The sequence below is a fragment of the Podarcis liolepis genome (assembly GCF_965112155.1).
Source record: "Podarcis liolepis genome assembly, chromosome: 1".
In the NCBI taxonomy this organism is placed as follows: domain Eukaryota; kingdom Metazoa; phylum Chordata; class Lepidosauria; order Squamata; family Lacertidae; genus Podarcis; species Podarcis liolepis.
Genome location: NC_139554.1, coordinates 22,846,329 through 22,874,256, shown reverse-complemented (window position 1 = coordinate 22,874,256; position 27,928 = coordinate 22,846,329). Strand labels below are relative to the sequence as shown.

Sequence of the window (27,928 nt, the reverse complement as noted above, 5' to 3'; positions counted from 1 at the left end):
TAGAAACCTCAGCACACCTTCCATAGTTGATGCGGTCCATGTATATTTTGTTCTCGGGATATATGCACTCAAGTAAAAGTATCTTGAAAAAAAGTGGCCCTAAATTCCACCAGATTCAACTTGTTCAAAAGAACACGATTTATTGGAAAAGTACAAAGGAAAAAAAACCATCATTTTTACAGACTGGTATGATTTCATGTTTTATATGAATCCATTCGCATATTTGTTTTCAAGTAATACCTTAAAAGCAAAAACAAAAAATCAACGCAGACAGCTTTATGTAACTAATGGTGCAGAAGTTTTAAAAACAATGATGGTGCATTAAGTTTGGCAAGCTAATTTCCTCCTGTTAATAAATCAAGTAAATTGTGTAGCACAAAACAGTGTTGCCTTAATTTTATGGAAATGGTAAAGCTAGATGCATTCTTAAAAGCAATGCTTACCCTCAGGGCCAAATCCCATTATCCATACTTATACAATGGTTTTTAGAGAGATCAACAAAACATGAAGCATGCAAGTAAGATAAATGGGATTCAGCTTCTGTAACTAGCCAAGCATCTAAAGCTCAGTGTTGTAAACAAACATTATCAAAATCCAAGTGTTCTTCTTTGTAATGTATTCCTTTGTCGTACCATATATTTGCATACAGTTATCTATCATTCAGTAGCTAAGGATGACACTTCAAGATGGTGCAATAATATAATTAATTTTGAAAACATTATCAAAAGAAATTAACAATAGGTTTTGCAATATTTTTCTTGGTATACCTGGCAAATGCCTATGGTTTAAGCAGAGTATACAGTCTGAACACTGTAAACATCCCAAGACCATAGCCATAAGATACATATGTAAACATAATATATGCTTAAAGCACCATTTACAAAATAAAAATAAAAATGTTAAAACAGTTTTTTTGTAATACAGAATGCCAAATGTGGTCATCCTCCCGTAGTACTCTTGTATACCTCAACTAACAGAATAAAAAAAATAACTCTAAGTTTGCTCCCCCATTTTCCTCAGTAACAGACACGACGATAGAAAAAAAACTGTAAGGTGCATGAACAAAGGCCATTCATGAAAAGCGGCAAAAATCTTACAGGTAGAGGACATTCATTAACATCTGATAGAACACACACCCACACACATTCATTTATGAATATCCATTCTTAACACATAGGTAACCATGCAGGGTTCATTTCAGAAAGCAGGTGTACAGGTGGCACTGAAGTCATGGCATTAAAATGTTTCCTCATCTTCTTTACTCCTAAAAAAAGAAGCCTGGAATTCTGGGAAGGCCTTAGCTTAGTGGCAGAGTACATGCATTGCATGCAGAAAGTCCCAGGTTTAACCCCAGGTTTCTCCAGTTAAAAGAAACTCAGGTAGCAGGGATGGAAAAGACCTCTGCTTGAGACCTTGAAGAACCCACTGCCAGTCAGAGGGGACGGTACTGGACTAAATAGACCAATGGTTTAACTCAATGTAAGGCAGTTTCTTTTGCTTATCCAGTCTAACACTTGTATAGAAACACAGGAACGGGGAGAAAGGATAAAACGAAGGATCAGAAAAGAATTCCCATGCAACAGAATAGGAATTAAAGTAACCGGTTCTGAAATATGCTCCACAACTTGTTACTTCAGCTATTCAACCAATGTTCAGGGAATCAGAGTGCTAAAACAGTGCATTGAGGGCAGAACTGCCCAAAATTTAGCAGAAAGAGTATAACAAATGAAAACGTTCCCTTTCCTCCTCCAAAAAAAGGAAAAATATTTACAGTTGAAAAAGATGCTAGATGGGCTTGTTAGTTTGTATCTCTTGCAATCCTTAAAACAATCAAAATTCAGTTCTGGAACCAGACCTTTTTTTGCATCTTTTCTTATACAGGTAAAATAACTTTATCTAATTTCGTCTATTAAAATGGTTTGCGTAAGAAGGACTGAGAATACAAGCCAACTTTCCTTTTTTAAAAAACTGTGTAACAGAAATATCTTTCAGAAGTGAAAGGCAAATTATATTTATATAGGCTTAAAATATAAAAAATACAGAGGTGTTTGGAGTGCCTTAAGGCATGTACGTGAGCCGATGAAGCTGCAGGTGTCACCCAATGCTGGCTAGCATCCCAACAGAAAAGCCTCAGGACTGGACCTCTGTGTAACTGGGTACAGTTGATTTTGCTGTGCAGAAACCCGCATGAATACGCCATCACAACTGAACAGGGCTCCTACCCCATACAACTATTTGAAGGAATCACTAACTTACCCTGAACATCTATGGATCAGGAAGGTGAGTTGAGATTTTAGAACAAACTGATAATCCTTTTGCTCACGTGCAGCAAATCTACAATCTTGATTAGAACTAGTGGCATGGGGAACTAAAACCTTGAGGTGAGAAGACTTTATTTTTATTATATGCAATTGCTTTTTAATTCTGATCCTCAGCCCCATAGGTTTTAGGGCTATATCCTGCTTTGGTACATCAGTGAAATGAACCCTACCTTTATACCACCCGCATAGGATTAATACAGGATTTAGTGTTTCGATAAAATAAAACTAGGAATTTTTGTCATTTCTTTTCTTCTGCATTCAAGCTGTTTCTAACAGTTTCCAAGGACATATTCATAGCTGCCTGAAGCATATCCTCTTCACTCATATCACCTCCTGGCAAAATAGAAGATAAAATGCATTAGGTTCTAAAATACAGTGGTACCTTGGGTTACATACGCTTCAGGTTATATACACTTCAGGTTACAGACTCTGCTAACCCAGAAATAGTACCTCAGGTTAAGAACTTTGCTTCAGGATGAGAACAGAAGTCGTGCTCCGGCAGCGCAACAGCAGCAGCAGTGGGAGGCCCCATTAGCTAAAGTGGTGCTTCAGGTTAAGAACTATTTCAGGTTAAGAACGGACCTCCGGAACGAATTAAGTACTTAACCCAAGGTACCACTGTACAGCTATAAAAAGGGGAAATGTATATGTCATTTCTCTTTTTAGATTTTACTGACTTCATTGTACCTTTCCCCTGATAAAATGCTCAGATCTTAATAGCAGTTGAGGTTTCTTTATTTTTCAGCATGCACCCATCTGCTAGAGGGTGGGGGTGGAAGGGTTATCCTGGTTACTAGAGCATGTAACAAGCAGATCAATAACGACTTGCACTTGTCTTGATCCAACAAATACAACATGGAGAATTCCAAGAAAGGAGCCTTTCAAAATAGTGCTCCATATCAGTTTCTTCCCTGTAATGTGGCATGAAGAAAGAAATCAGACTTGCTTGCTCTGGAGATCAAACAGCATGTATGACTGGGGTACTCTGGGCCCTCACTGGCGATAGTATACTGTAAGCAACCCCATTATGTTTTATGGCTGCAAACCCGCCCCCCCCCAAAAAAAAAGTAAGAGGAGAAACTAGTTATCCAAAGTGCCAACTAGTAATCAATGCATGTCAGAACTGAAGAGCTTGTTAATGTAGTTCTAACAATTTGTATTGTTTTCTTTGTTGCACTGGTCTTAAATGATGCCTTCTTTGGGTAACTACAGTCATACCTTGGAAGTCGAACACCTTGCGAGTCAAAACTTTTGGCTCCAGAACGCCGCAAACTCGGAAGTGAGTGTTCCAGTTTGTGAAGGCGGGTTATGCGGGTTCCGAATCGGAAGCCGTGCCTTGGTTTCCGAACGTTTTGGAAGTTGAACGGACTCCCGGGACGGATTCCCTTCGACATCCGTGGTACAACAGTATATATCTCTAAGATTTCAAACAGTTTGAATAGTATTTTGTTTACACATCAATAGTTGTCTTTTACAGTTTTGATTCTCTCTAGATTGTTCCTGAAGAACTTCAATTCTGAAATGTGTTGAACTACAGCAAATATTCATGGTTGGCACTTCTAACAACTAGTTTCTGCTTTTTGTATTCTTTATAGGTGCACCTGCAGTCATGGCTAATGATGAGTTAGTCATTGCTCTAGATTGCCTCTTGATTGACTGAAACACGAGGCTAGGCAGTTAGTAGAAAATACACAAACATGCACCATATCATTCATTCACTTGCTAAACTATACAGATAGCCATACCAAATCTTCCCAAGTCAAGACTGAAATTAAGACCCATCAAGTTAGAAAGAAAGGACTACTACTACTACTACTACTATTATTATTATTATTATTATTATTATTATTATTATTATTATTATTATTATTATTCCCCACCCATCTGGCCACTCTGGGCGTCTCCCAGCAGAATAGTAAAAACACGATAAAACATCAAACATTAAAAACTTCCCAAAATAGGGCTGCCTTCAGATGTCTTCTAAAAGTCAGACAATTGTTTTTTCCTTGACATCTGAAAACATCATGTAGAAAACAGTAGGCAGAACAGTAAGGTAACACATATATGGTAATATGATAGAAGGAAAGTAATACCTGGATCAGTGACCAGTGTATTTGAATTTGTAACTGGTGCATCATGGAAACCTGGGTTCTGAACTTGCTGATGCAACTGCTGCTGTCTAGAACAGTCAATAATAGTTTTAAAAGTGGAATCTAAATATGCAGTTCTAATTTTGACTAAACAAGTTCAGTGATGTTGTAAAGTAAGGGTAAATATTTATTCACATACATACCAGTTTAAATAACACTCACAGCAAGATCTGCTCTTGGCAATGTTATAAAGGCCTGCTACCCGCGTTGTTCATTGCCTTCCCATCTTGGCTTTTAGAGTTTCATTCAATGCTGCTGTTGCCTGAGTGGAACAGATTTCCCATTCGCAGACCTCTGCTTGTGCAACAGGACATCTTCTTCCCATCCTCCCCCTGCTTCCCCCCCCCCTCCAAATCTGCCCCAGGGCTTTGGGGGACCTTTTGGAACAGAATTCAGCTTGTGTGACATCAGATGCAAGCCCTTAGTTTGCTTCATTTTCCTTTTCAGTAATGGAACAGTATTTGTGTTAAGATTGTAAAGTACTGACCTAACAAGAGTGATGAGCTGTAGCAGTGCTTTTTTTTGATAGTCAATTATATACATTTTTAAAAGAATTATCTACCCAATTCTAAAATATTTATTAGGCTGGATGGAAAAACCTAGCCCAATCCTGTGCCACAACCAAGAATAAAATGAATCAAAAGCAACACACTGTCATTTTTGCTGCAGCAAACAAACACAGCTACCCACCCGAATGTTTTTACAAAGTAATCGAGACATCTACAGAATTGAGAAAGCATTTACTAGACAACCACTGATGTGAAAATAGTATTGAATAAATTAACTGATCATAAATCAATCAAATGTGATGAGGCCCAGGAGAGGGAGTTACAGATACCAGTAAAACACTGGTATTACTTAATGCAATGGCCAAGTAATGAAATACTTCTGGGACTGCTACGAACAAATCCCACTTTGCAGTGTCTACATTACTTTTCAAAATAGGCCTGTCTTCTCCGCCGCAGCTCTTCTGATGTAAGGGATTCAGAGTGGCTTGTTGCAGATGAATGTGGGACGTTTTGTGTGCAAGAATCTGGGAAACCACTTCTAAGGCCGCCTCCTAAAATTAAAACATGTACATACACCATTATTGGGATAGAGCAGATTAAATTTAAAATGATTTTAATTTTCTACTCTTCTATTTACAGTTTTTCAGTGGTTTATAATCCAAATTCCTCCTAAAAAATTAGCAGTATAAAAAAATAAAAACCACCACCAATCACCCACTGAAAGTCTTCAGAGAATAAGTCTTGCCTGTTGATTAAATTATTTTAAAAAGGATGGTGACAGCTGGGTCTACAGGGAGGGGGCATTTCAGGGGCGGCAAAGTATGCATTTTACCTTGCATACTAAGTTGAATGGCCCTACGGAGATCTGCTTCTTCATCCTCCATATCTATTTCCTGTCTGCTGAGAGCAAGTGCTTTTTGGAAATTCTCTTCATCTTCATCTAACATGCCTGTACCATCGAAGGGAGGATTAACATCTACAGCTGGTTCGAGGTCTGTTTTTTGTACCCTGCAAGGATTACAAAGTTTAAAATGGCTTTACTCTAACGCCAATGATTTCAAGTTCTACCACATTTTCAAAGCAGTGGGAAAAACATTTAAGATATTTTTTATAAAAAGATTTAAACTTATCGATCCCCCCCCATAGCACATAAAACAGTAGAAAGAGTAGAAAACAACATGAAGAATCTGATGGAGCTACTTTGAACAAAAGCATGCTAAGTATCAAAATAATTCTCAAGCTGCATTCCCAGCTCTAGCTCGGAACGTAACAATAGAGGATAACAGGGAATGGGGGTTTTCTTCACGTCAATAATTCTGGAAGAGGCAGGCACTCCCTCCACCAAGTTAGGCAGTGTTGCCACACACCTATTAAACTGCACTACACTTTGGTTAACTGAGTTAGGTTTTCTCCATCATAGTGAGAGCATTCATTTCTTTATGAGTCACAACTGATGGCATTTATGTAGTCAAAGACAAGTGTTGTTTTGCCATTCTGGAAACCTGCTAAACAGGTAAGCAAAGCTCAAAATGCTTTGCTGGCTTAAGATATGGAATATGGTTAGTATGAATCTAATAATTGAGGATGCCTTTCAACAGAGGTGTGGCAGGAGGAAAGATGGTGAATATCATCACGGGTGGGCTCTTTGGAACAGCCCTCTCTGCTTGGAATCCTTGGTAGATTTTCATTCAAATGGATAGCTATGGGAAGCATGCTCTTTAGAGTTTCTATACAAATGAAGTTTCCCCCACCCCCAAGCAGTGCACTATACCAGTGTTTCCCAACCGGTGTTCCGCGGCACACTAGTGTGCCGTGAGACACCGGCTGGTGTGCCGTGGGAGGGAGGCGGGCGAGTCGGGCGGCGAGAGGCGGCGGCGGCGAGGATCCGCGTCGAGCCGGGGGCGGCTCCGCGGTGCTGGTGCCGAGCGGCAGGGCAGCGCGCGCAAAAGGGAGGAGCGCGAGACAGCGGAGGAGGAGGAGGCCGGCATGTCCGGGCAGCAGCAGCAACAGCAGCAGCAGCAACTCCCGGCGACGGCTCCTCCTCCGCCCGCTATCGCCGCCACCACCACAACAGCCGCCGCCGCCTCAGCTGCCGCCGTCCCTCAGTCCCTCGCTCTGCTGCCTCCTCCCACCCCGGCAAGGGGAAGGGAAAAAACTTTCACTTTTGTGCGTCCCTCCCGGCGTGACGCTGCGCGCTGACGTCACGGGGCGGGGCTTTAATGGTGGTGTGCCACGAGATTTTTTCCCGGTAAACAGGTGTGCCGTTGCCCAAAAACGTTTGGGAAACACTGCACTATACAGACATAATGTAAAACTTGTACAGTGGTGCCTCGCAATTTGAAATTAATTTGTTCCGCGAGTTTTTTTGTCTTGCGATTTTTTTCGTCTTGCGAAGCACGGTGTCGGAAAAGCTTCAAAAATCACCAAAGTCTTCAAAAACCTCAAAAAAGGGGGGTGCTTGGGAGGGAGGGAGAGGCGGGCGTGGGACGTGGGGGAGGCGAGGCGGAGGTTGCTGCCTGAGCCCCCGGGATCGGTTCGGCTCGCCTTGCTCCGACCCTTTGCACTACAGTCGGCGCCGTCTTGCTGCTGCTGTCGCCGCGGTAGTCAAAACTCCTACCGGCCTAAAAGTTGTCTGGTTCAAAATCCCTTCTGCAGCAGCAGCCCGAAAGAAAGCGAGAGCGCCAGCCAGCCAGCCGCCCGCCGCGGGCAGGATGGAGGGAGGGAGCGTCGGCGACGGTAGATGCCTATTGCCCCTGTTGCTGCTGCAGCCGGCCAGCCAGCCAGAAGCGTGCGAGCGGAGAGGGGTGCATCCAGCCCGTTGGTGGCTCCCGAGCTGACCTTGCCTGGCCCGGCGCCTTCCGCGCTGCCAAAGGGGGACTCACCTGCTGCCTGCGCTGCGCCGGGACTAACTCGAGCGGGGCGAGAACACACACTCGCGCGCACACACACCGAGAGGCAAACTTGCCGCAGCCGTCGACATCACGGGGTTGGAAAGCGCGGAGATGCAGGTAGGGGGCGCCCCTCACAGGGCGAGCGCCGGAGGGCCCGGGCAGGCGCTCTTGTCACCGCCGGGGCGGTGGGGGGGGAGAAGGAGCGAGCCCCGTCCGAAGAGCCCCGGAGCCTGGCCTCCCTAACTGGGAGTTGTGGGGAGGGAAGTGTGCGCGCCTTGCTGTTTTTCGCCGAAACAAAGCTCCCTCTCCCTCAGAACCCGCCTTAACGCATTCTTGCCCCTACGGAGATGCACACCGCGTGCTATGAGTTGCTCCTCGAAGTCAAGTCGCAACTGTATTAACGGTTTTAAGAAAAAGGAAACAAACTTGCAAGACGTTTCCATCTTGCGAAGGAAGCCCATAGGGAATATCGTCTTGCGAAGCAACTCAAAAATGGAAAACCCTTTCGTCTTGCGGGTTTTCCGTCTTGCGAGGCATTCGTCTTGCGAGGTACCACTGTAATTCCAAATTTGATATATAGGCAACCCCTGATTTGCATGGGGTTGTGTTCAGCACACTTCCATGAAATTGGGTGTAATTGAAAAAGCCTGCAAACACCCCGTTCTGCCCCCACTACCTACTCTACCCCCATTCCGCCTTCTTAGGGGCGTCTTTTATTACGTTTCTGGGTTACTTCCGGGTTTGGTGCCATACATGGTCAGACACATATTGAACACACGTCAATGGGGGCTGCCTGTACCTTTTATTGTTCTTATACAACCTTCCCACTGATAAGGTGGCATAGGGAAATATATGTCCTACTTAGTATTGTGTGGAGGACAACAGCCACGAGGTTGGAAGAAGTGGCAAGGGAACACTCAGGGACAAGGAAGCTAGGAGTTCATCTCTAGCCTACACAAAAGTTTTGCAGATAAAAGCAGGCAGAGAGAAAGATGTTTCGAATTACTCTCGCTCCTGCTACAAAAGGGTAGTTGTTATCTCTTACTGTATTTCCTTGCCTACTTTCAGAGTTCAATATTACTCACAGCCAACGCTCAACACTGATGAAAATACAAGTTTTTATTTACCTTACCTCTGATCTCTTGATTGCAGTGTCTCTTCCCCAATCAATTTTGGCCGCTGCATCTGCTGCACCCGAACCATTTGCAGTAACTGGTCAGCCTCACAATCTGGAAGGTCACCCTTTACCACAAATATTGAATAGCCTTGAAGAAAGTAAAAGCAAGTAGCCAAAATATGAGAGACCAAAACTTATTAAGAAACATTACAAGGGGGGGGGGGGGAGAGCAGGGGGAATAGGGAAGAGAATAAAACTGTCATTTGCCAGTATTTTGCATTCTGTCTTCCCTTCATTATAACTAGTACACTTAGTGGATGTCATTGTTTTATTCATAAAATTGAGGAAGACAGACTTCTTGCATGAACATCATTGGTTGGCCTTTGAATTTTACTCTTGCTTTCAAATAACAGGGCTCAATATTTCAAAGTTACCATTACCTTCCTGTTGTAACTGGGCCAGGAAAAGTGCAAGATAAGTATCAGATATTAGTTCTGGACCCGTCAAGAGAGAATTCAAGTTGAACCACTGTAATTTTAGAAAAAAAAGATTTCAAATAAAAGTAGTTAATATGTGATTTAGTCCATTTATTTTTGTACATGGCAAACACCTGCCTGCTCTATATGTAATTGCTATGAGTACACATAATTTTCAAACACGAGTGAATGAACTGAGTACTTTTATTGCCTGCTTCATCTGAAATTTCAGTAGGGTTGCCACTATAGCCTAATAAAGATTTGTGGGATTTGTGTACTTCCAAGGTATAACTTATTAGCAATTAATTTAACATTAAATTTCATTGCCACAACTAAACGTTCAACCTAGAACATCCTTTGACTGAACTGATATAGGGTGCATTTTTACATCTCCAATACTCTTTATGTTCCGGAAACTGTCATGCCTCATTCTTTAAAATGCCCCATCTCCTAGTTTGGGCACAGTTCACCATACATTCTCGAGTTTTGATTACGTCAGCCAAAACGCTCATGCGATCTTGTCAAGGATGCTTTAGCTGAGATTCCCTTTGGGGTGTCTTCCAACCCTGCAATTCTATGATTCTATGTAGGATGATTTGGCTGTTCACCTAGATCTCAGAAGAAACGAGCAGAACAACAGGCGCCTACCAACTAGAGTAGGAGATGTTAATAGGTGACTTAAAGTGTTGCAGGAGTTCATTTTTGGCAACCCCAACACTGTGTACTGGCACTATTGAACTGATTGCTCCCCTCATTTGTTCATCTTGCCTTTTTTTGTCTGACAGACTGAAGACAGGGCCTGTATCTAACATTTGTTGGTGTACAGCACCTGCCATCAAATTTTTAACTGATGGGAAACCATTTTATGAAAAGCAGGATACAGTTTTACATAAATGCCCAACTAAACGTGCAGTCTTTGTTCATTTATTGAAGGCAGTCCAAATATCTCATGCTTCTGCTGAGAAAGACCTGTGTTCATGAACACTCAAGGTATAACAATTTGTAAACACCCCCCCCCCATTGATGTTCTCACCACAGAGAACAAATTATGACTGTAACTGCCTCATGGAATGTAGCTGCCACAAGTATTTGAAGCATCTTATTTTATATAACTTGTGACGTGGAGGATGAGCAACAGCTCTTCAACATGCCAGATTATCTTATTTTTATTCTCTCTTATTTTTAAGTGGCAAATACTAGCCCCGTCTCCTCACAGGATAAAAAAGTGGGTTGCTTAATTTATTTATTTTTAAACTCTATCTCATTTCATTTAGTTCTTTGCATGCTGTGCAGCCGCTGTCAAACACTGAAGTTCTCCCCCATTGTCGCTTTCTTAAAGAAATCAACAATACAATCATCTCCCCACTCCTCCCGGTATTGGTAGATGCCGTCATGCAAATGATTTGAAAGGAAGAACTGTGGCCCAAAGGCTGGAATGTTGTTGGGATGCTGCCCTTCATATTATGCACATTTATGCCAAACTACATGGTTGTTCTGTGATGCAACTAAACAGCTGTGAATGTTATTCAACTACAGTCTTAGGCTGTCAAATACGCAATTATAATACTTGGCCCTAAGAGCAACATTCTTCTGACACCCAAGCTTGACGTTAATTTTTAAACAAGAAAAAAAATAGAATGTCACCTGTTTTCCTAATTTTCGAACTGTAAACCAGTGTTCCTTATAGTTACAAATAAAAGATCTTTCATTTCTAAAAGAAGAAAAACACAACGTATACAAAGAATTAATAGAGCTCGTATTTTAAAGGGTTGGGGTTTTTTTTTGCTATCATTGGTGTCATTTTGTTATCATTTTAAGCATTTTATTAAATTCAGCTACAATTTCAATCAGATATTTGATCATTTAAATATTTTGATGGTTCAGAGTACTCGGATAGCACTCTTTTGATGATATTTTTGTATATATAAAGCATATATATTAATAGACACACACCATGATGTCATAAAGCAGATATGATGCCACGTACCATTCAAAGTCAGCATTCTGTGATGCCACAGATACTGAGATGTCATGAAGGCTCAGAGGACAAATGGACATGTAAGGCCTCAATAATATGAAAAAGAAAATGCTGAGGGGATAAAACCAGAACTTGATATACTAATTTTCAAAAGGAACTCTGAGGAAAATGATAGGGTTTCTTTTTCTTGCAATTTTTTTTTTTTTGTATAATGGAAGCAGGGAGCTAAAAAGAAATTCTTACATAGGGTCGATCCCGAGCCTCTGATACTCTGGGCTGTTGAAGAGGATTAGTTCTAAACCCCAAACTTTCAAGGCATTGCTTATAACCTGTCAAAAAACAGCACTTTTCATGAGACAAACCAGTCAGTTATAAAATTTAAGCAATGCAACCATTTTAGCTACTATAAAAACAAATATATTGTTTTCACAAAGCTGGGACTGGAAAAAAATTTAAGTTTTATTAAAAGGAAACCACTGGGGTGAGCAAATTCAAAAGTCAACCTTCATGAATCTACATTCAGCAGACCACATATATAACACATTTAAGGGTGAATAACGAATACACAATTTGACGAGGAAATTCTCAAAAGGCATAACACTCCTGAACTGGTGTTATAAACAACTATACAATTGTCACTTTGTTTTGTTTTGCACTTCAATTATGCCGAATGCCTGAACTGGATGTTGGCAAGCTATTGAGAGGCAATTTGCCTAATTCAGCAAGCTCCATAACTACAAAAGATTTCACTTTGTCCTAGCATGCTCTAAGATACAAAACAAAAAGCACCCATGTTCTAAGCAGGTCAGGATATTTGCACAAGAAGTATACTATCCAGAATTACTATTGAGACCTTCCCAAAATACTTTCTGCATGTTTCTGAAGAATGTCAAATACATTTAATTTTACATTTTCAGTTCAAAATACAGTTTTTGGCACACACTTTTTAAAGCTATTTAGGAAAAAGGCAGTTGGGACATCACAGAGACAATTCACCTCAGACACCCTGTACAAGAAAAGGAATACTATTTAAAGCAAAGTGGAATTGTAAGTTGCAAGCTGCAATTGTAAGTCTGCCAGTTTCAAGGATTTATTTCTTCTTCTTCTTTTTAACACTGGTGTTTTCTGTAGCATACGTGTGAAGTGTGGAGCTCTCACACAGTCATGTACACGGATCTGAAGCTCCTGGCCCTAGATATTTACACAATATTTTCTTGGCACTAGTTACTTACTAAATATATAGTCCATCTTTTAGTCTGAGATACCCATGAAACAGCTTACAATGCAAACAAGAAAGTGTTTCTTCAATGTGCGTGTGTATTATCACACCTTTCACATTTTGCTTGCCTGATTCAGGAAACATCAGTGTGAACACTAAAATTGTTACAGACAGGCCTTGCACAACATGGAGCTGCAATTATCACTTTCTTGCTGCACCATTCAGAAAAACGAAGAAATGTTTCCATTAAATATAAGCCTTAGAGGACCCATGGGCTGATCTATTTCCCAAGAGCACAAATTGAATGGAATTATCTCACGTCACCAAACAAAATGAAATTGTATAACTGCATATTTCAATTGTGTAATAAAAGAATCATTCACCACTTTAATGCTTTTGCCACTTTGGAAGATACATGTAAACCACAAACCCCAAGTATGTAGAAGACTTCTGATTTAAAGGAAACGTCTATTAAAACTACAGTGGTGCCTCGCAAGACGAAATTAATTCGTTCCGCGAGTTTTTTCGTCTAGCGAATTTTTCGTCTTGCGAAGCACAGTGTCGGAAAAGTTTTGGAAAAGCTTCAAAAATCACCAAAAACCTCATAAAAGGCTACCACACTGCGTTCTATGAGTTGCTCCTCGAAGTCAAGTCGCAACTGTATTAACGGTATTAAGAAAAAGGAAACAAACTTGCAAGACGTTTTCGTTTGCGAAGCAAGCCCATAGGGAAATTTGTCTTGTGAAGCAGCTCAAAAACCGCAAAACCCTTACGTCTAGCCAGTTTTTCGGTTTGCGAGGCATTCGTCTTGCGGGGCACCACTGTATAGGGCTGCCTAAATGTTACTGAAAAATTAGTGGCATATAAAGATCAAAATTATCTGTAGGGTTGCAGCCACAGGGATCTGAACTGACTCCTAAACAGGCTCAAAAATGTGAACATAGATTGAACTCTCAGTAAAACACACTGCATTTTTAAAATGTAAACATTTTACTTTTTTTAAGAACGGAGACTACAAGGAGAGTGCTTACTTGAATAGAGAAGAAGCCACTGTCATCCATGTTTCCAGAAGGCTGCTGTTCAAAAACAAATTGAAAAGGGGGAAGGGGGAAGGTGATTAATCCATATTACTAGAAAGGCTTCAGGGGGGTGGGGCAGAAGCTGAGAATGAGTTATGCCCATTCTTCATAATTTATTCATGCTTAAACATATTTTTAGTAAACCACAAACCACCCCAGGCAAATAAAATAGGTACCCAGGAAATATATTTGGTAGACCAATCCCATTTTAAGCATATTAAATTTGCATAAAACAAGCTGGTGAATTAATGCCAGGTCATCTGAAAAGTTTTAAAGGCTGTTACCTGTAAAAATGTTTGATACTCTTCACTAGAAAGTCCTCCTTCTGCCATCCTTATTCGCTCTTCTTCATCCAGTTGCTGTGCAATAGAAGACAGTTCTACAGGACTGAAATATTCCCCTTGTAGTAAGTTATTCAAGCAATGCTGGGCACACAGGGAGCCTTCTTGCTAACGAATGGAAATGTAAGAAAAGAACGCCACAATGAACATTACAATGTCTTGCCATGGTTTCATTGTTCAAATGCTGGGTTTTTTAAAGGACGTGTTTATTGAGCTTTCAAAAACAACATTCAAACAAGATAAATAATAAAGACACAAAGGACCATGGTTGTGTGGAGTATGCTATTGCAGTGGGAATAAAATTAACAGAAGGCTCTGTACAATTTTGCAGACATCATAATAAGATAAATTCTAAGAAGGGACATTTGGAATGTAAGAGTCACATACCAATAAGGTAGTCTCACCACACAGAGGCATATGTCATGGGCGGAAGGGTCTATGAACGTGCTATTTTTATTTATATAGTGTATGAACAGAGACTATACAACATCAGAATGGTATTGCTTTGTGACCCCTTTTAGAACCCCTGCGATGGGTTGATGCTCACACAAGGCCATGCCTCACATCCTCTTAAACCATTCATTTCTTGAGGGACCCCACCTGATGCAGACTTCCAATGTTTGGTGATTTTGAGTCTAGCTGCTAGCTTTGCTAACTCCTTCCAATGGCCAGGAGAGCTAATGTTGGTTCCAGGATTAGAGACTGGTTTTTTTATTGAAGAAAGATCAATGAATATGGGCTGCCAATAAGCACACTGACCCTTTAAATTGCCCTGAGGAAAGTAAACACATGTATTCAAATGAGGTTTGGGCCTGAATGCCTTCCCCCCTGTACAGTACAGACCTCATGAATGATCTAATTTGGGTTATTTTAAACCAACTATGCTTTACGTTGGAAGGTACTGAGAGGTATTAACTCAAGTTACACCTAAGGAATTGAGAATTCTCCATTAATAATCAGCATCAACTGCTTTAGCTGGAATGTTGTGTTTTTAAAAGACTTCTGTGTTTTGTCACTTTGAGAAATGCTCTCCATCTCTTGACAATGAAATGGACAGGTCTATAGACACGAAGTTGAACAGACTGTTTTCCAATTTCTTCAAGAGCTTTTAAGTCACTGCCATTTTTATTATAGAAGCATTATCCAGCAACTGAAGTCCATGCAAAGGTACATGTCACAAAAATTGTGCAACAGCAGAAGCACAGTCCCAATCACTTGAGCTTTTCTGAATTGCCTCTTTAGGACTTTCTTCTCTTGGCCAATCAATCCCACATATTTACTGTTCAGCTGCTAGCAAACTAGGCCACGCATATTGTTGCACATATTGGATTCTGTGTCAAAATATGCACATTAATACAGTTGTGTTACAGTGGTAAACAATAATAAAGTTTACCACTGCTCCAAATGAAGAGAAAATGGACAGGAAAAGCTATTGAAAAAAGTCTTTTTAATAATTTGGTCTCCTAATAGGCAGACTGAGATACAATTCCATCAAGGGCTACTGCCTGATGTCAGCAGGCATGTGAATAGCAACTAACATTGTCAGGCAGACATCTATTCATAAATATATGGCATTGGAATTTTCTCCCTTCTTCAATGTGGTTGTCATACTTGATTGAACTTCCCAATGCCAATTATGCTAATGGTCACAGGATAGAAAAATATTTAAGTCTTTGGGTCAGCAATCCTTTGAGTCATATTTACAACTGAAGACTGAAGGGTCAGCAACATTACCTCTATCCCCACAAGCAATACTTTCAGCCAGCCCAAATCCATTTGCAGCTTCTTCTTGTCCCTGCCTCTGCAGGGAAAAACCTGGCATGTGGACCATCAGGTGCCAGAAGGGACTGCTATACAGTGGACGCTCGGGCTGCGAACATGATCCGTGCGGGATGCACGTTTGCAACCCACAGCGATGCATCTGCGCATGCACGGGTTGCAATTTGGCGCTTCTGCGCATGCATGCCCGCCAAAACCTGTTCCAGTACTTCTGGGCTTTGGTGGTCCGTAACCCAAAAAAACGCAACCTGAAGCATCTGTAACCCGAGGTATGACTATACTCAAGTATCCTTCCACCATCTTTTGTCGCATCTTTTTAATGGCTTGCAACTGTTGCAAGCTACTTTGACTAAATAGTGGGATATAGTTAAATTAGTTGCTTGCTTTCTAACCCAATCCTCCTCAGCAGGAAACGCGACAGAAGCTTTAACACAATCACTCAAATATTCCAGGGTTTGAAACGCTTCAGTCACTTTTGTTGCTCACAACAGAAAACTGAAAAAAAGAAATACAGTGGTACCTCGGTTTAAGGGACGCGGGTGGCGCTGTGGTCTAAACCATTGAGCCTAGGGCTTGCCGATCAGAAGGTCAGCGGTTCGAATCCCCATGACGGGGTGAGCTCCCGTTGCTCAGTCCCTGCTCCTGCCAACCTAGCAGTTCAAAAGCATGTCAAAGTGCAAGTAGATAAATAGGTACCGCTCCGGTGGGAAGGTAAACAGCGTTTCCGTGAGCTGCTCTGGTTTTGCCAGAAGCAGCTTAGTCATGCTGGCCACAGGACCTGGAAAAACTGTCTGCGGACAAACATCGGCTCCCTCAGCCAGTAAAGCAAGATGAGCGCCGCAACCCCAGAGTCGTTTGCAACTGTACTTAACTGTCAGGGGTCCTTTACCTTTTTACCTCGGTTTAAGAACAGCCCTGTTTACGAACTATTCGGTATATGAACTCTGCAAAACTGGAAGTAGTGTTCTTATTAGCCAACTTTACCTCAGTCTACGAACAGAAGCCGAACCGTGGAAGGGCACTGGTGGTGGGAGGCCTCATTAGGGAAAGAGCGCCTCGGTTTAAGAATGGCTTTGGTTTAAGAACGGACTTCCGGAACGAATTAAGTTCTTTAACTGAGGTACTACTGTAATCATCATCACCTCCCGTACTAAGACTGCAATCATATATGCACATCTACCTGAGAACAAGCAAGACTAACCATGGTTGGGCTTACTTCACGATAAACATGTATTGGATTGCACTGCAAGTGTGACCATAAACAGAGGCTCTCTAAGAGTTCTAAGCAGCTTGCCACCATGGACAAACTACTACACAGGCAAACAAAGGGATTTATATAATGAGGACAGAGAACATCTTGTGGTTCACAGCTGAAGAAGGTATTAAAGAGCCTCTTTCCCCATTTATTCGCCTGCATGGGAGAAAGTGGATAAAAGGCATAATTCTGGGGATGGGAGAACAGTCCTTGGCTCAGGGCTATACTAAGGGACAAACAGGAAGCCAGTGGTGACTTGACTGAATCCTTCGGGCATCAATTGTGCAATCATACTATTGGGTTCAGAATGAAGTAGCAAACACTTCCCAGCTTCAAGCAAAGTGTTGATGGCAGAACATTTTCATTCAGCCTGTGTATAGGGCTGCTTTGCAAAACAACAACGACAATGTCACATTCCAGCTTAGAAGTTGAGGAAACAGGGTGTGCACAATGTTTTGTCAGAAAGAATGTGTGTAGGACGATGTATCTTTGAGACATATAATTATATTTGTGCCTTTATGCAATCATAACTGATTTAGCTAAAAGGCTTCTATATCCCTGTGTCTTCTTACTTCAGAAAATAGAACATGAGCTCTGCATTTAAATTTCATACAAACTTTTTTTCTTTTCATAGAAGTGGAATCTTTTTTTAAGAACTGTTTATCATTAAAGTGGAGCTCAAGTTTGCTTCTCACGCTGTCAAGCTGGACTAATGCTCTGGAGCTGCTTTTTGGAAGGCATAAGAGACAACAGCTGTAGAAGGGGATACGGAGTAACCTCATTGTGTACAGAAGTGTCTTCCACATATGTTTGCTATAATCTATTAAACTGTACCCAAAACCTTGGAGGGGGAGTTAATTTATAAGAATATTAATAAAGTTTAAGACCTGGAAGGAATATCAAGAGGAATCTAGTCCAGTTTCTACTTAATGGGGTGTCTAGTGTTTGACTAGAAAAATATATTTCTTTTAAATGTGTCTCAGTCCTGAAAAAAAGTCACAACATTTCAGTCTGAACTACCTTATGAGGTTGTTGTAAGTGATCAAATTAGTTAGCCCATGAATGGTACAATGAGCTCCTTGGAGCAAGGACAGGATATGAATGTGGTAAATTATTTCCAGTCAATTAACACAAGCAATACAATATACTCATGAAGCTAATCAAGTTATGTTATACCAAAAGTGAAATGCAGGAGTGACCAGAATATATCACACTTGCTTATAAGTTGATAAGGTGACTGAACCTTGGAGGCAAGCATGTTTGCCTTATCACTAGTAGATATCATGAAAAAATGAAAGATGAAAAAAGTTGTGCCGAAAGCAAAGAAAGTCATGTCATGTGCAAGACTATTATCAAAGTATTTGAAAAATCACATGTTTTCAAAATAGCAAGCTGGTCATATGTTTAGGACAGGAAAAAATATATTTAATACTGTACAAGTAAAGTAGCTAAGGCACAGCAAATATACATTATACAGATGTCAGTGGAGTAGACAATGTTTTGAACTAAGCAGCGCCCTTCAAACTAGGATTGTGACTCACCCTTGTCCTTCAAGCCGAACCACCACTTCCCTATTTTGTACTCCCTGCCACTAGCAGCAGGGTTAGTTGCCCCGCACTTGCCCCACCAGGAAGGAATTAAAAGAAAAACACTCCTCTGTGCCACCCAGCTTACAATTTTACATGAACATGCTTTAATGGGGGATTAGCCATTTCCAATGATCATTAGTATCCTGTCAGTAGAAAAAGGCGGAGGACAAGAGTTTACTTCGTTATTTTTTTCAGACTTTCGAGATCACCCATCCTCTAACAAATACCAGGGTTGGGTACAATATACAAGGGTGATCTTGAAAATCTCTCTCTCTCTAAACATCCCCACCTTTCATGTGATAGGACACAAGGATAGTATAGAAATATAGAGTGGCTGGGACAAACCAGCCAGATGGGTGGGGTATAAATAAAATTATTATTATTATGACTATGAGCAGAGACCATAAAAGCAATTAGGATGGATTCATACCCTCCAACATTTTTCCGATGAAAATAGAGACGTCCCATTCCATGATGACAATTTCACTATTTATACCCCACACATCTGACTGGGTTGCCCCAGCCACTCTGGGCAGCTTCCAACATATAGAAAAACATAATTAAACTTTTTTTTAAACCCACTTCCCTATACAAGATTGCCTTCAGACGGCTCATGTGGTCGGATAACTCCATACCTCCAAAATTTCTTCAAAGAAAATAGGGACATTCCGCCATACCCTCCAACATTTCTCCGATGAAAATAGGGATGCCCTAAGGAAAACCGGGACATTCGGGGATCAAATCAGAAACCGCGACGGCTTCTGTAAATCCGGGACTGGGTGTCCCTGGAAAACAGGGACCCTTGGAGGGTCTGCGGATTAGGGAACCCTAAAAGACGCCTGCTTCTTGGGAGAAAAGCAATGACAAACCTAGACAGCATCTTAAAAAGCAGAGACATCACCTTGCCAACAAAGGTCCGTATAGTAAAACTATGGTTTTCCCAGTAGTGATGTATGGAAGTGAGAGCTGGACCATAAAGAAGGCTGACCGCCGAAGAATTGATGCTTTTGAATTATGGTGCTGGAGGAGACTCTTGAGAGTCCCATGGACTGCAAGAAGATCAAACATGTCCATTCTGAAGGAAATCAGCCCTGAGTGCTCACTGGAAGGACAGATCCTGAAGCTGAGGCTCCAGTACTTTGGCCACCTCATGAGAAAAGAAGACTCCCTGGAAAAGACCCTGATGTTGGGAAAGATTGAGGGCATAAGAAGAAGGGGACGACAGAGGACGAGATGGTTGGACAGTGTTCTCGAAGCTACCAGCATGAGTTTGACCAAACTGCGGGAGGAGTGCCTGGCGTGCTCTGGTCCATGGAGTCACGAAGAGTCGGACGCGACTAAACGACTAAACAACAACTGCTTAACCTGCCCCCCAAGTGCCACTGAAGCGTCCCAAAACGAGGGCCCCCTTCGCCCCTCACACAACCGAAGGTCCATAAACTTGTGTCCAGGGGGAGAGGCTTCCCCAGGCGGCTTCCAATGCAACCCCTGGAGCGGCCAGGCGGACGGCAAGCGCCGAAGCCACGCGGCTGCCCCCTCGAGCCTCCCCTCTTCGCAGGCAGGCCGCTCCCTCAGGAAAGCCTCTCCCGCTTCCCCCACAGCCCCCCCCCCTCGCCGCCGCCACTCTCGCTCCGCTTACCCTCTCGTGGAAGATGGCCTCCATGTTTATTTGTCTCCCACCACTACCACGGCCGCCGCCGCCAGAGGCAGCCTCCACACCACATGACCTCCGCCCAGCCAATCCAAGCTCCGCCCCGTGACCCGCTGCAGCCAATCGCCGTGGCTACCGCTTCCCCCCTCCCCTCGGATAGGCTGGGCTTCGCTCTCCCCCACGCCGCCACCTATCTCTATGAACGCAACAATCGCCCCAAAGAGGCACGCGAGGGGCAGAGAATGCTCGCGGCTACCCGTGGCAGCCTTCACTTCCGGTTCCGATTGAAAGGGGAGGGGGGAACAGAAAAGTGCTGTGGGAGAGAAGCGTGTAGAAGAGAGGTTCCCTTTCGACGCCGTGCTTTGAGATACGTAACCCTGACGTGCCCCTCAGGAAATTGATCTTGCTCAGTCGATGGGTCAGCGTCATCATAGTAGAAGTGTGCATGCACACGAAAGCTTATACCCAGAACGAACTTAGTTGGTCTCTAAGGTGCTACTTGACAATTTTTAAATTTATTTCGATCATAGTGCAGAGTAATAGTTCGAGCTCGAGTTGGGGGTGGAGAGAGCCTTGAGTTCCTGAGTCTTATCCTTTATATAATTTATTTTTTAACCCTAATTAGACTCACACCAGCTGTTGCCCTTTTCATATCTATCCACTATTTTCCTCCTTCCTTGACAGCTGTACAGCTCCTTTTCGGCTTTTCAAAAACAAAAACCCAGTGATGGGAGTTGTAGTACAGCAAAACCTAGGAGGCAACAGGTTCCCCACACCTTCAGTAGACAGGCTGGAAAAGAAGGGAATATTTTATCCTTAAAATAAGGGCTCTATTGCAGAGATGTTTGAGAGAAAAGTAACAGGTTGAAGCCTTAGATGCGTGTTTCATAATTGTACCTGCCACTGCTACATCACAGGTTTTGAACAAGGGCCTATCAAAAGTTTATTTTAAAAAAATGGAGCTCTCTGCAAGTATTAATGAATTATGTATTAATCCATAGAAGTCAGGATCCTTATGAGGATTGATGAGAAGTGATTTGCAGGATTGGGTGGGCACTTTATGGCATATGGTTACATTGTTATTAACTGTACGTTAGCCTCATTGAAGAGTTATGTACTTTATTGGTCAATTACAAATTTTCTTTATTGCCCCATGCCATCAGTTCAGGCTGGGTCTATACTGATCCAAAAAACACTAAGAAAAATACTGTATAGCTCCCAGCGCAATTTTCCATTAACTGCTGTACAGCACCCCCTGGTGTCACATTTTTATAACACATTATAACTCACCAGTATAGATTAGTCCTGTCTTTTTTAAAGATTGTGTGTTATTGCAACAGAGTCCGAGCATTTTAGGTATTTTTATCCTTCAAAAACTGCTGCCATCTTTGCACCTGTTGCAAGAAGTTATTTTTGCTGCAGCCCTATAGGGCTTCAAGGGCACCGCCATTACGGTGTCAGCTTGGGTCCCCAAGGAGCTATCACAGTACATGAACTGCCCAACTCCTTGCAATGAAACAGGAAAGCAGCGTTCCGTTAGTAGAGAGTGGGTTTTTGTGCTGAACCAATGGTCACAGACACATGACCAAGTGCTTTCCTTCGGCAGTTCCTCCCTCAGTTATATGATGGCCAGGGTATGATTAGTTTCACCCAGCGGTATATTGAGTGAAACCGCCACTGCTCCAGGGTCTCTTTGCCACCAGTGCCTGGCTGCCGTTTGTTTTTCCTTTAGTGCGCAAAGCACTGGTGGCAGGAGGGACTCAGAAGCGGTGACAGGTTCATTCCTGATATACCACTGGGTGAAGCCACCATTGTGGTCTGGCACTCATACTGGTCCAGGCAATGTATTGATACATCACCCAGGCCTAACCAGCTATTTTCAGTGTCAGGTAAAAACTTCTCTTTTTCCAGGCTTTTGATAGATTATGATGATGATGTTTTGCTGTTAGCTTTCTGCTGCTCTTGGGAGAGGAGCAGGAGAGAGGATATTATTTCCTGTATTTTTAATGGACTGCATATGTTTTCGTGTGAACATATCAACATTACGATGTATTTTTATTTATGCTGCAAGTCATTTTAAAACTTCTGTGAAACAAACAACTAACAAGTCAAATAATAATACTCTGAACATGACTTTGTTGGTCATGACCCATTTTTTAAAACTCAAAATGTCTGTTTAAGCGGAATGTTAAGACATTTTTTGTTTTAATGGAATGAAAAGGGCCCTGTCTGATCTTCTCCGAGAAGGAATTCCACAATTGCAGCATCACCACCAAAAAGGGCCCGTATCTAGCATCTACCAACATTGTATGGCCAATGAAGTATGCTTGAGAACAGGGTACAAGCTTGTTCATACACAGAGAGATAGTCCTTCAGGTTTACACTTTAACTGGCTGGAAAGTGCCCATATATTTCTTCATTTCCTCATTTCATTTGATAACACAATCACACACTTCTTATAGATACAAGTTTAATTATCTGGAAGCATTTCTCATTTAATGCATTATCGCCACGTGACTTCTTCTCCAGGTTTCAATTCCCTGTGGAAAGGAAATAGAGGACCACAGAATTAGGAATGAATTATTCCAGAACATAGCTTATAAATGTAAAATATGTTCTGTTAAGTAATTAGATGCTTTATAACTGATTTGGAAAGCAAGACTTAACTTCTGAACTGTTATGTCCACTACTTCTCACAAAGTCATGAATATAAACATCATTAAAAACAACAACCTTCAAATCAAATTTGTGTAAACGATTTCCCTTTTGCCTTTTATTTAATCAAAGGCATTTAGGTAGTTGTCATTATCCCTCACATCTCCCCAAATTGTGTTCATGACTCATTCCCCTAAGCTCTTTATACAAAACTGACTATCCCATTTTATCTTTGCATGAACCCTATGAAATAATTAGGCTGGGAGACAGAGATTGGCAAAAGGTTACCCAGTGAGCTTTACAGCTGATTGGGGGCTGAACCTGGGCTAACTGAAATAGGGGAGATCCACTGCAATGTAGCACAAGCAACCTGCAAGTTGATATTGTTCAAATGGTTGCACACAAGCTGGCCACAAAGTATAATTTCAGGAACAGTGGTTGCGCAACATTTTTCACAAGCAAAGGTCACCCATTTGTACAATTTGTACCTATTTCTGGGGGTTGGCAATAGAAGTGTCTGCCACTTCTATGTTCTACTGACCCTAAGAAGAGCAGGCTGGATCAGGCCAATTGCCCATCTAGCCCAGCTTCCTGTTCTCACAGATCCCTTTGAGAAACCTGCAAATGACCCCAGCACAAGAGCACTCTGCCCTCCTGCCGTTTTCACCAATAGGTATTCAGAAGCATTACTGCCCCTGACCCTGGAGGCTGAACACTGCCATCAGGGTTAGTAGCCACTGATAGTACTATCCTCTATGAATTTGTCTAATCTTCTTTTAAAACCATCCAAGTTGGTTGCTCTCACAGCCTACTATGGGAATGGGTTCCACATTCTAGTGTTACAAGAGAAGGAGAAAAACCTTTATCAACTTTCTCCATGCCATGCAATGTTATACAAATATATCAAAGGCCTGGAAACGATGCCTTATGAGGAACAGCTAAGGGAGCTGGGCATGTTTAGCCTGGAGAAGAGGAGGTTAAGGGGTGATATGATAGCCATGTTCAAATATATAAAAGGATGTCACATAGAGGAGGGAGAAAGGTTGTTTTCTGCTGCTCCAGAGAAGCGGACACGGAGCAATGGATCCAAACTACAAGAAAGAAGATTCCACCTAAACATTAGGAAGAACTTCCTGACAGTAAGAGCTGTTCGACAGTGGAATTTGCTGCCAAGGAGTGTGGTGGAGTCTCCTTTTTTGGAGGTCTTTAAGCAGAGGCTTGACAACCATATGTCAGGAGTGCTCTGATGGTGTTTCCTGCTTGGCAGGGGGTTGGACTCGATGGCCCTTGTGGTCTATTCCAACTCTATGATTCTATGATCATGTTGCCTCTCACTAGCCTCTTCTCTAAACTAGAAAGTCCCAAATGCTGCAACCTTTCCTCCATCCCCTTGATCATGTTTGTTCCCCTTTTCTGGACCTCTTCCAACTCTATAATATCCTTTCTTTGGGCAGCAAGGAAGCAGAATGACCCGAAGGAATAGATATGTCCCTCTTTAGCCAGCTCACTGAAGAGAACCTTGGAGTGGTTAAGAACAGCTGCAGTAGCTTGGAAAAGTGGCAGAAAGGATAAAAAAAAACCTTTTGGCCGACTTGTGTAACTACTGTATTGGCCTGAATATAAGCCACACTTTCCCCCCAAATTCCGATTGTGAAAAGTTAAGTGCGGCTTATATTTGTGACCTTAAGGTATCGCTGCTGAAACGGCTGCCCACGAGTGCCCTCGGGGGTGCGGGACAATGGCACCCATCCTGACCGTAACTCCCAAGCCTCCCGAGCTGCTGTTAAGGAAGGTTGGGAGTTAAGGTTACAGCAAAGTGGCACGGCTCCCCCGCCCCAGGAACCAGCCCAGGAGCGCGCAGCCCGCCCGCCGCTCCCAAGCCTTCCCTGGCGCCGGCTTGGGTAGGTAGTGCCGGGAGGTGGGTGTGCAGTGTGCTCGGAACTGAGCACCTGCCACCCCCCCCCCATTCAGGGCAATAGTGCCAGGAGGCGGGCTGCACCCACAGATAAGCCTTGAATTTTAAAAGTGTGGCTTATCTCCGGGTGCGTCTTATATTCATGCCAATATACACATGCATGTGTATATGTGTGTGTGTGTTGACAGCAAGAGAGCGCTACAGGAAAGAGGCAGGCAGGAGGCTTTCTCCTAAATAAACATGTGTACCATCAACCTGAAAGTCTTTTAAGAACACATCCTCAATAAACCTTCCCTCTATTTGTGCCCCCAAACTTCACACCCTACTTCAACTAGCTGTAATGGGATAGCATGGTTTTTTACATTTACAATTCAAACTCTAATTGCATTAATACTTTTTTCTAACATGTGTGCCAAATTGGGCCACTTTTTTAACACTGTAGTCTCCATCCATTTTCCCGCTTTTGCATGACAACCACTAGCAATTTTAACATCAATATGAGCACATATTTGCTTGCATAATAATAATAATAATAATAATAATAATGGTGTAGCTTTCACTTAAGATCCAAATCCCTATTTTCTTTACATGGGTGTACAATCATATTTCTATGATTGAATATGTTTATATATTTCCTTTCATAATATTAATTTAAAGATTAAGTACAAACATCGATAAATAATACTACAAAATATTAAAAAGATAAAATCAGCAGTTAAAAACTTAAAGCAAACAAAAAATTGCTTGACTGGCCAAAGGCTTTGCCTGGTGCTTTTATTTATTTAACAAAATTTGTATATCAATTGTCAACTAAGTGTCTAAGCAGTTACCAAAAATACAATCATACTTTGGGTTAAAGCTGCTTCAAGGTTGCAGTTTTTTAGGTTGCGGACCGCCGAAACCCAGAAGTACCGGAACAGGTTACTTCCGGGTTTTCTTAACCTGAAGCACCACTTTAGCTAATGGGGCCTCCCGCTTCCGCCGCCACACAATTTCTGTTCTCATCCTGAAGCAAAGTTCATAACCCAAGGTACTATTTCTGGGTTAGCGGAGTCTGTAACCTGAAGCATCTGTAACCCGAGGTACCACTGTATAAGCAAAAATTACAGGCTATATGGCAACTTCACTTGGTTCCAACATTGCTATACTGGACGTGTAAACTGCTGTGGATAGGGCATTCTAAAAGAAGGATGAAAATAAAAACAACCAACCTTCTCTCTTGATGATAACATCTCTCATCTTGGGTAAATGAGGTACACAGAGAAAACTACAACAGATTTTTTTTTAAGGCTTGGGAGGCTGAGATCAGAATAGGTACTTCTTTTGGTAATTTGGTCCCATGTCATTTAGGCTTTATGTGGGGCTCTTTTGACTTACTACATATTGACTAGGCCATGCAAGCCAAGGTATAACTGGACACCATTTTGAATCATGATTGCAGATTGAACCTTTCAAAACTGCACTGATTTTTTGGTTTCTCAGAATTCCCAAGTAATGCAGGGTACAAGGCTGCTAGAACAGGCCTGTTGTTTCAAAATAGTGTTAATATCCCATCAAATAACATGTCAATATTTCACTTAACTAACCTTTGAAATAACTTGCTTTTGTTTCTGAAGAGTGCCATTTTCTCATCATTCTTCCTGTCCAAGTAACATCCCAACACAAATCCTATGGGGACCAAACTTAAGGCCCAGTGTTCTCGCACAAGATGCAAAATATTCACCATAGTTACTAAGAAGAAAGAGAACCAAAAATAAAATAAAATTAACAGATAACGTATGGATGCCTAAAACATTTAAGCCACTTGTAAACAGTTAAACAAAAACATCCTAGAATTAAAAAAAATTAAGGCTGCAGTCCTATTCCAATTTACCTCATGAGGCTAAATGAGTTAGCCTCATTTAACACAATGGGACTTACTTCTAAGTAGTCTGCTTTAATCTCCTACTGCAAATCAGTTTTAACTGAACGTCCACAAATTCTAGTGCTTTAATGGAAAGGGAGCAAAGCTTCTCTTTATGCACTGCATTCTATCATGCATAATTTTAAACATTTCTGTTACAAGTGAAGAAAAGCCTGGCTTGATCACACCGAAGGCCAATTGAATAATCTTGCTCTCAGTGGCCAACCAGCTGCCTTACGGGAAACCTGCAAGCAAGACCTACGTGCCACTTGCACGTGCACTTACTCGCCCTCCTTGTGGCTTCCAGTCAGAAGCTAAAGAAACTAGGCTTTATTTCACCCAGGTCAAAGGCCCAGTTCGGTACACACAGACAGGCTTGCAGCCTCAATGGCGTCCCTCTGGAGGCTTCACCCGGGTCAGGAAATAAACAAACCCGGCTAGCCGCCGACCCCGCATAGCTACGGCACTGCTTCCTGCAAGGGGGTGAGGCAACCAGGACTGGACACGGCATTTCAAGCCAGGGTGCCCCCATAACGTTGTGTAAATGGCAGTCAGTCTCTTCGTAACAAAAACACGGAATCTGCCTTCTGCTGCACCCCTGGGGGGGATCCACACCTTCACCCCAAAGTCTTATCGCTGGTTCCTACTCCGTTGGCGCCATTGTGAAATCCCAGGTTTTTCCGTTACTTATTCCTGGCTTAACACTGACCCTTAACAATCGCCCCCCCTTTTTTTCTTTTCTTTTTACACAGTCTGGAGAGACGCGCTGGATATTCCTTGCAAACCCCCCCCCCTTTTCTCGTTTTAACAACCCTCCCTTCCCCCCCTTTTTTTTGCCACCCCGCTCTTAATACGCCTAAACCTTACCTGGCCTGAAGGCCTACAAGCGCGATACCGACCTGAGGCCTCAACCTACCAAGGGCGCTTAGAGAGCCGCGCACCGAGCCTCCGATGACCAGAGCCGGAATGAACCATTCGCGGAGCCGAGAGGGGTAGGCGGGCGAAATTTTCTCCGCCGCTCGCAGTGGGATTCCTTCGCTATGGCTTTGAGACTTTTCGAGACTCTGCTTAGAAGAACTCCAAATGAACATCAATGGCGG

General features: G+C 42.3%; 2 protein-coding genes and 1 long non-coding RNA gene across 7 annotated transcripts; 1 reads left to right on the top strand and 2 right to left on the bottom strand.

Moving 5' to 3' along the window:
- Positions 1–114: 114 nt before the first annotated feature.
- Positions 115–20,469, bottom strand: ATXN3 (ataxin 3). Of its 5 annotated transcripts, none has more exons than XR_014526206.1 (11): positions 20,344–20,469; positions 14,025–14,189; positions 13,693–13,737; positions 11,686–11,771; positions 11,109–11,175; positions 9,429–9,516; positions 9,004–9,136; positions 5,813–5,988; positions 4,615–5,531; positions 4,415–4,500; positions 115–2,654 (listed from the first exon to the last, which is right to left on the bottom strand). XR_014526206.1 is itself a non-coding variant. In XM_083503272.1 (11 exons), the coding sequence occupies exons 1-11, from the start codon at positions 20,365–20,367 to the stop codon at positions 2,560–2,562; spliced, it is 1,092 nt and encodes a 363-aa protein (XP_083359398.1). In that variant the 5' UTR covers positions 20,368–20,469; the 3' UTR covers positions 115–2,559. The 5 variants fall into 5 exon arrangements, 3 of the variants coding, with proteins under 3 accessions (XP_083359398.1, XP_083359399.1, XP_083359400.1); XR_014526207.1 differs by having other exon boundaries at positions 13,693–13,734; XM_083503272.1 differs by having other exon boundaries at positions 5,405–5,531.
- LOC310707311 lies at positions 10,015–10,477 on the top strand. Its single transcript, XR_014526425.1, has 2 exons — positions 10,015–10,129; positions 10,160–10,477. It is a non-coding gene; the product is annotated as an uncharacterized lncRNA (long non-coding RNA).
- A 2,339-nt stretch (positions 20,470–22,808) lies between the features above and the next one.
- On the bottom strand, positions 22,809–27,921 carry NDUFB1 (NADH:ubiquinone oxidoreductase subunit B1). Its single transcript, XM_083503809.1, has 3 exons — positions 27,745–27,921; positions 26,512–26,656; positions 22,809–22,895 (listed from the first exon to the last, which is right to left on the bottom strand). The coding sequence occupies exons 1-3, from the start codon at positions 27,917–27,919 to the stop codon at positions 22,859–22,861; spliced, it is 357 nt and encodes a 118-aa protein (XP_083359935.1). The 5' UTR covers positions 27,920–27,921; the 3' UTR covers positions 22,809–22,858.
- Positions 27,922–27,928: the final 7 nt, after the last annotated feature.

Bases quoted from the DNA above. Each gene is read 5' to 3' on its own strand.
- ATXN3 (XM_083503272.1), bottom strand. From the start codon at position 20,367: ATGGAGGCCATCTTCCACGAGAGG. The intron at 13,738-14,024 runs GTAACAGCCTTT...GTTTTTGAACAG, and splicing joins AGTATCAAACATTTTTACAG to CAGCCTTCTGGAAACATGGA. The intron at 5,989-9,003 runs GTAAGGTAAATA...TAATCCTTGCAG, and splicing joins CTGCAATCAAGAGATCAGAG to GGTACAAAAAACAGACCTCG.
- NDUFB1 (XM_083503809.1), bottom strand. From the start codon at position 27,919: ATGTTCATTTGGAGTTCTTCTAAGCAGAGTCTCGAAAAGTCTCAAAGC. The intron at 26,657-27,744 runs GTAGGTTGAGGC...CTTTCTTCTTAG, and splicing joins CGGCTCTCTAAGCGCCCTTG to TAACTATGGTGAATATTTTG. The intron at 22,896-26,511 runs GTTAGTTAAGTG...TCCTTTCCACAG, and splicing joins AAAAGCAAGTTATTTCAAAG to GGAATTGAAACCTGGAGAAG.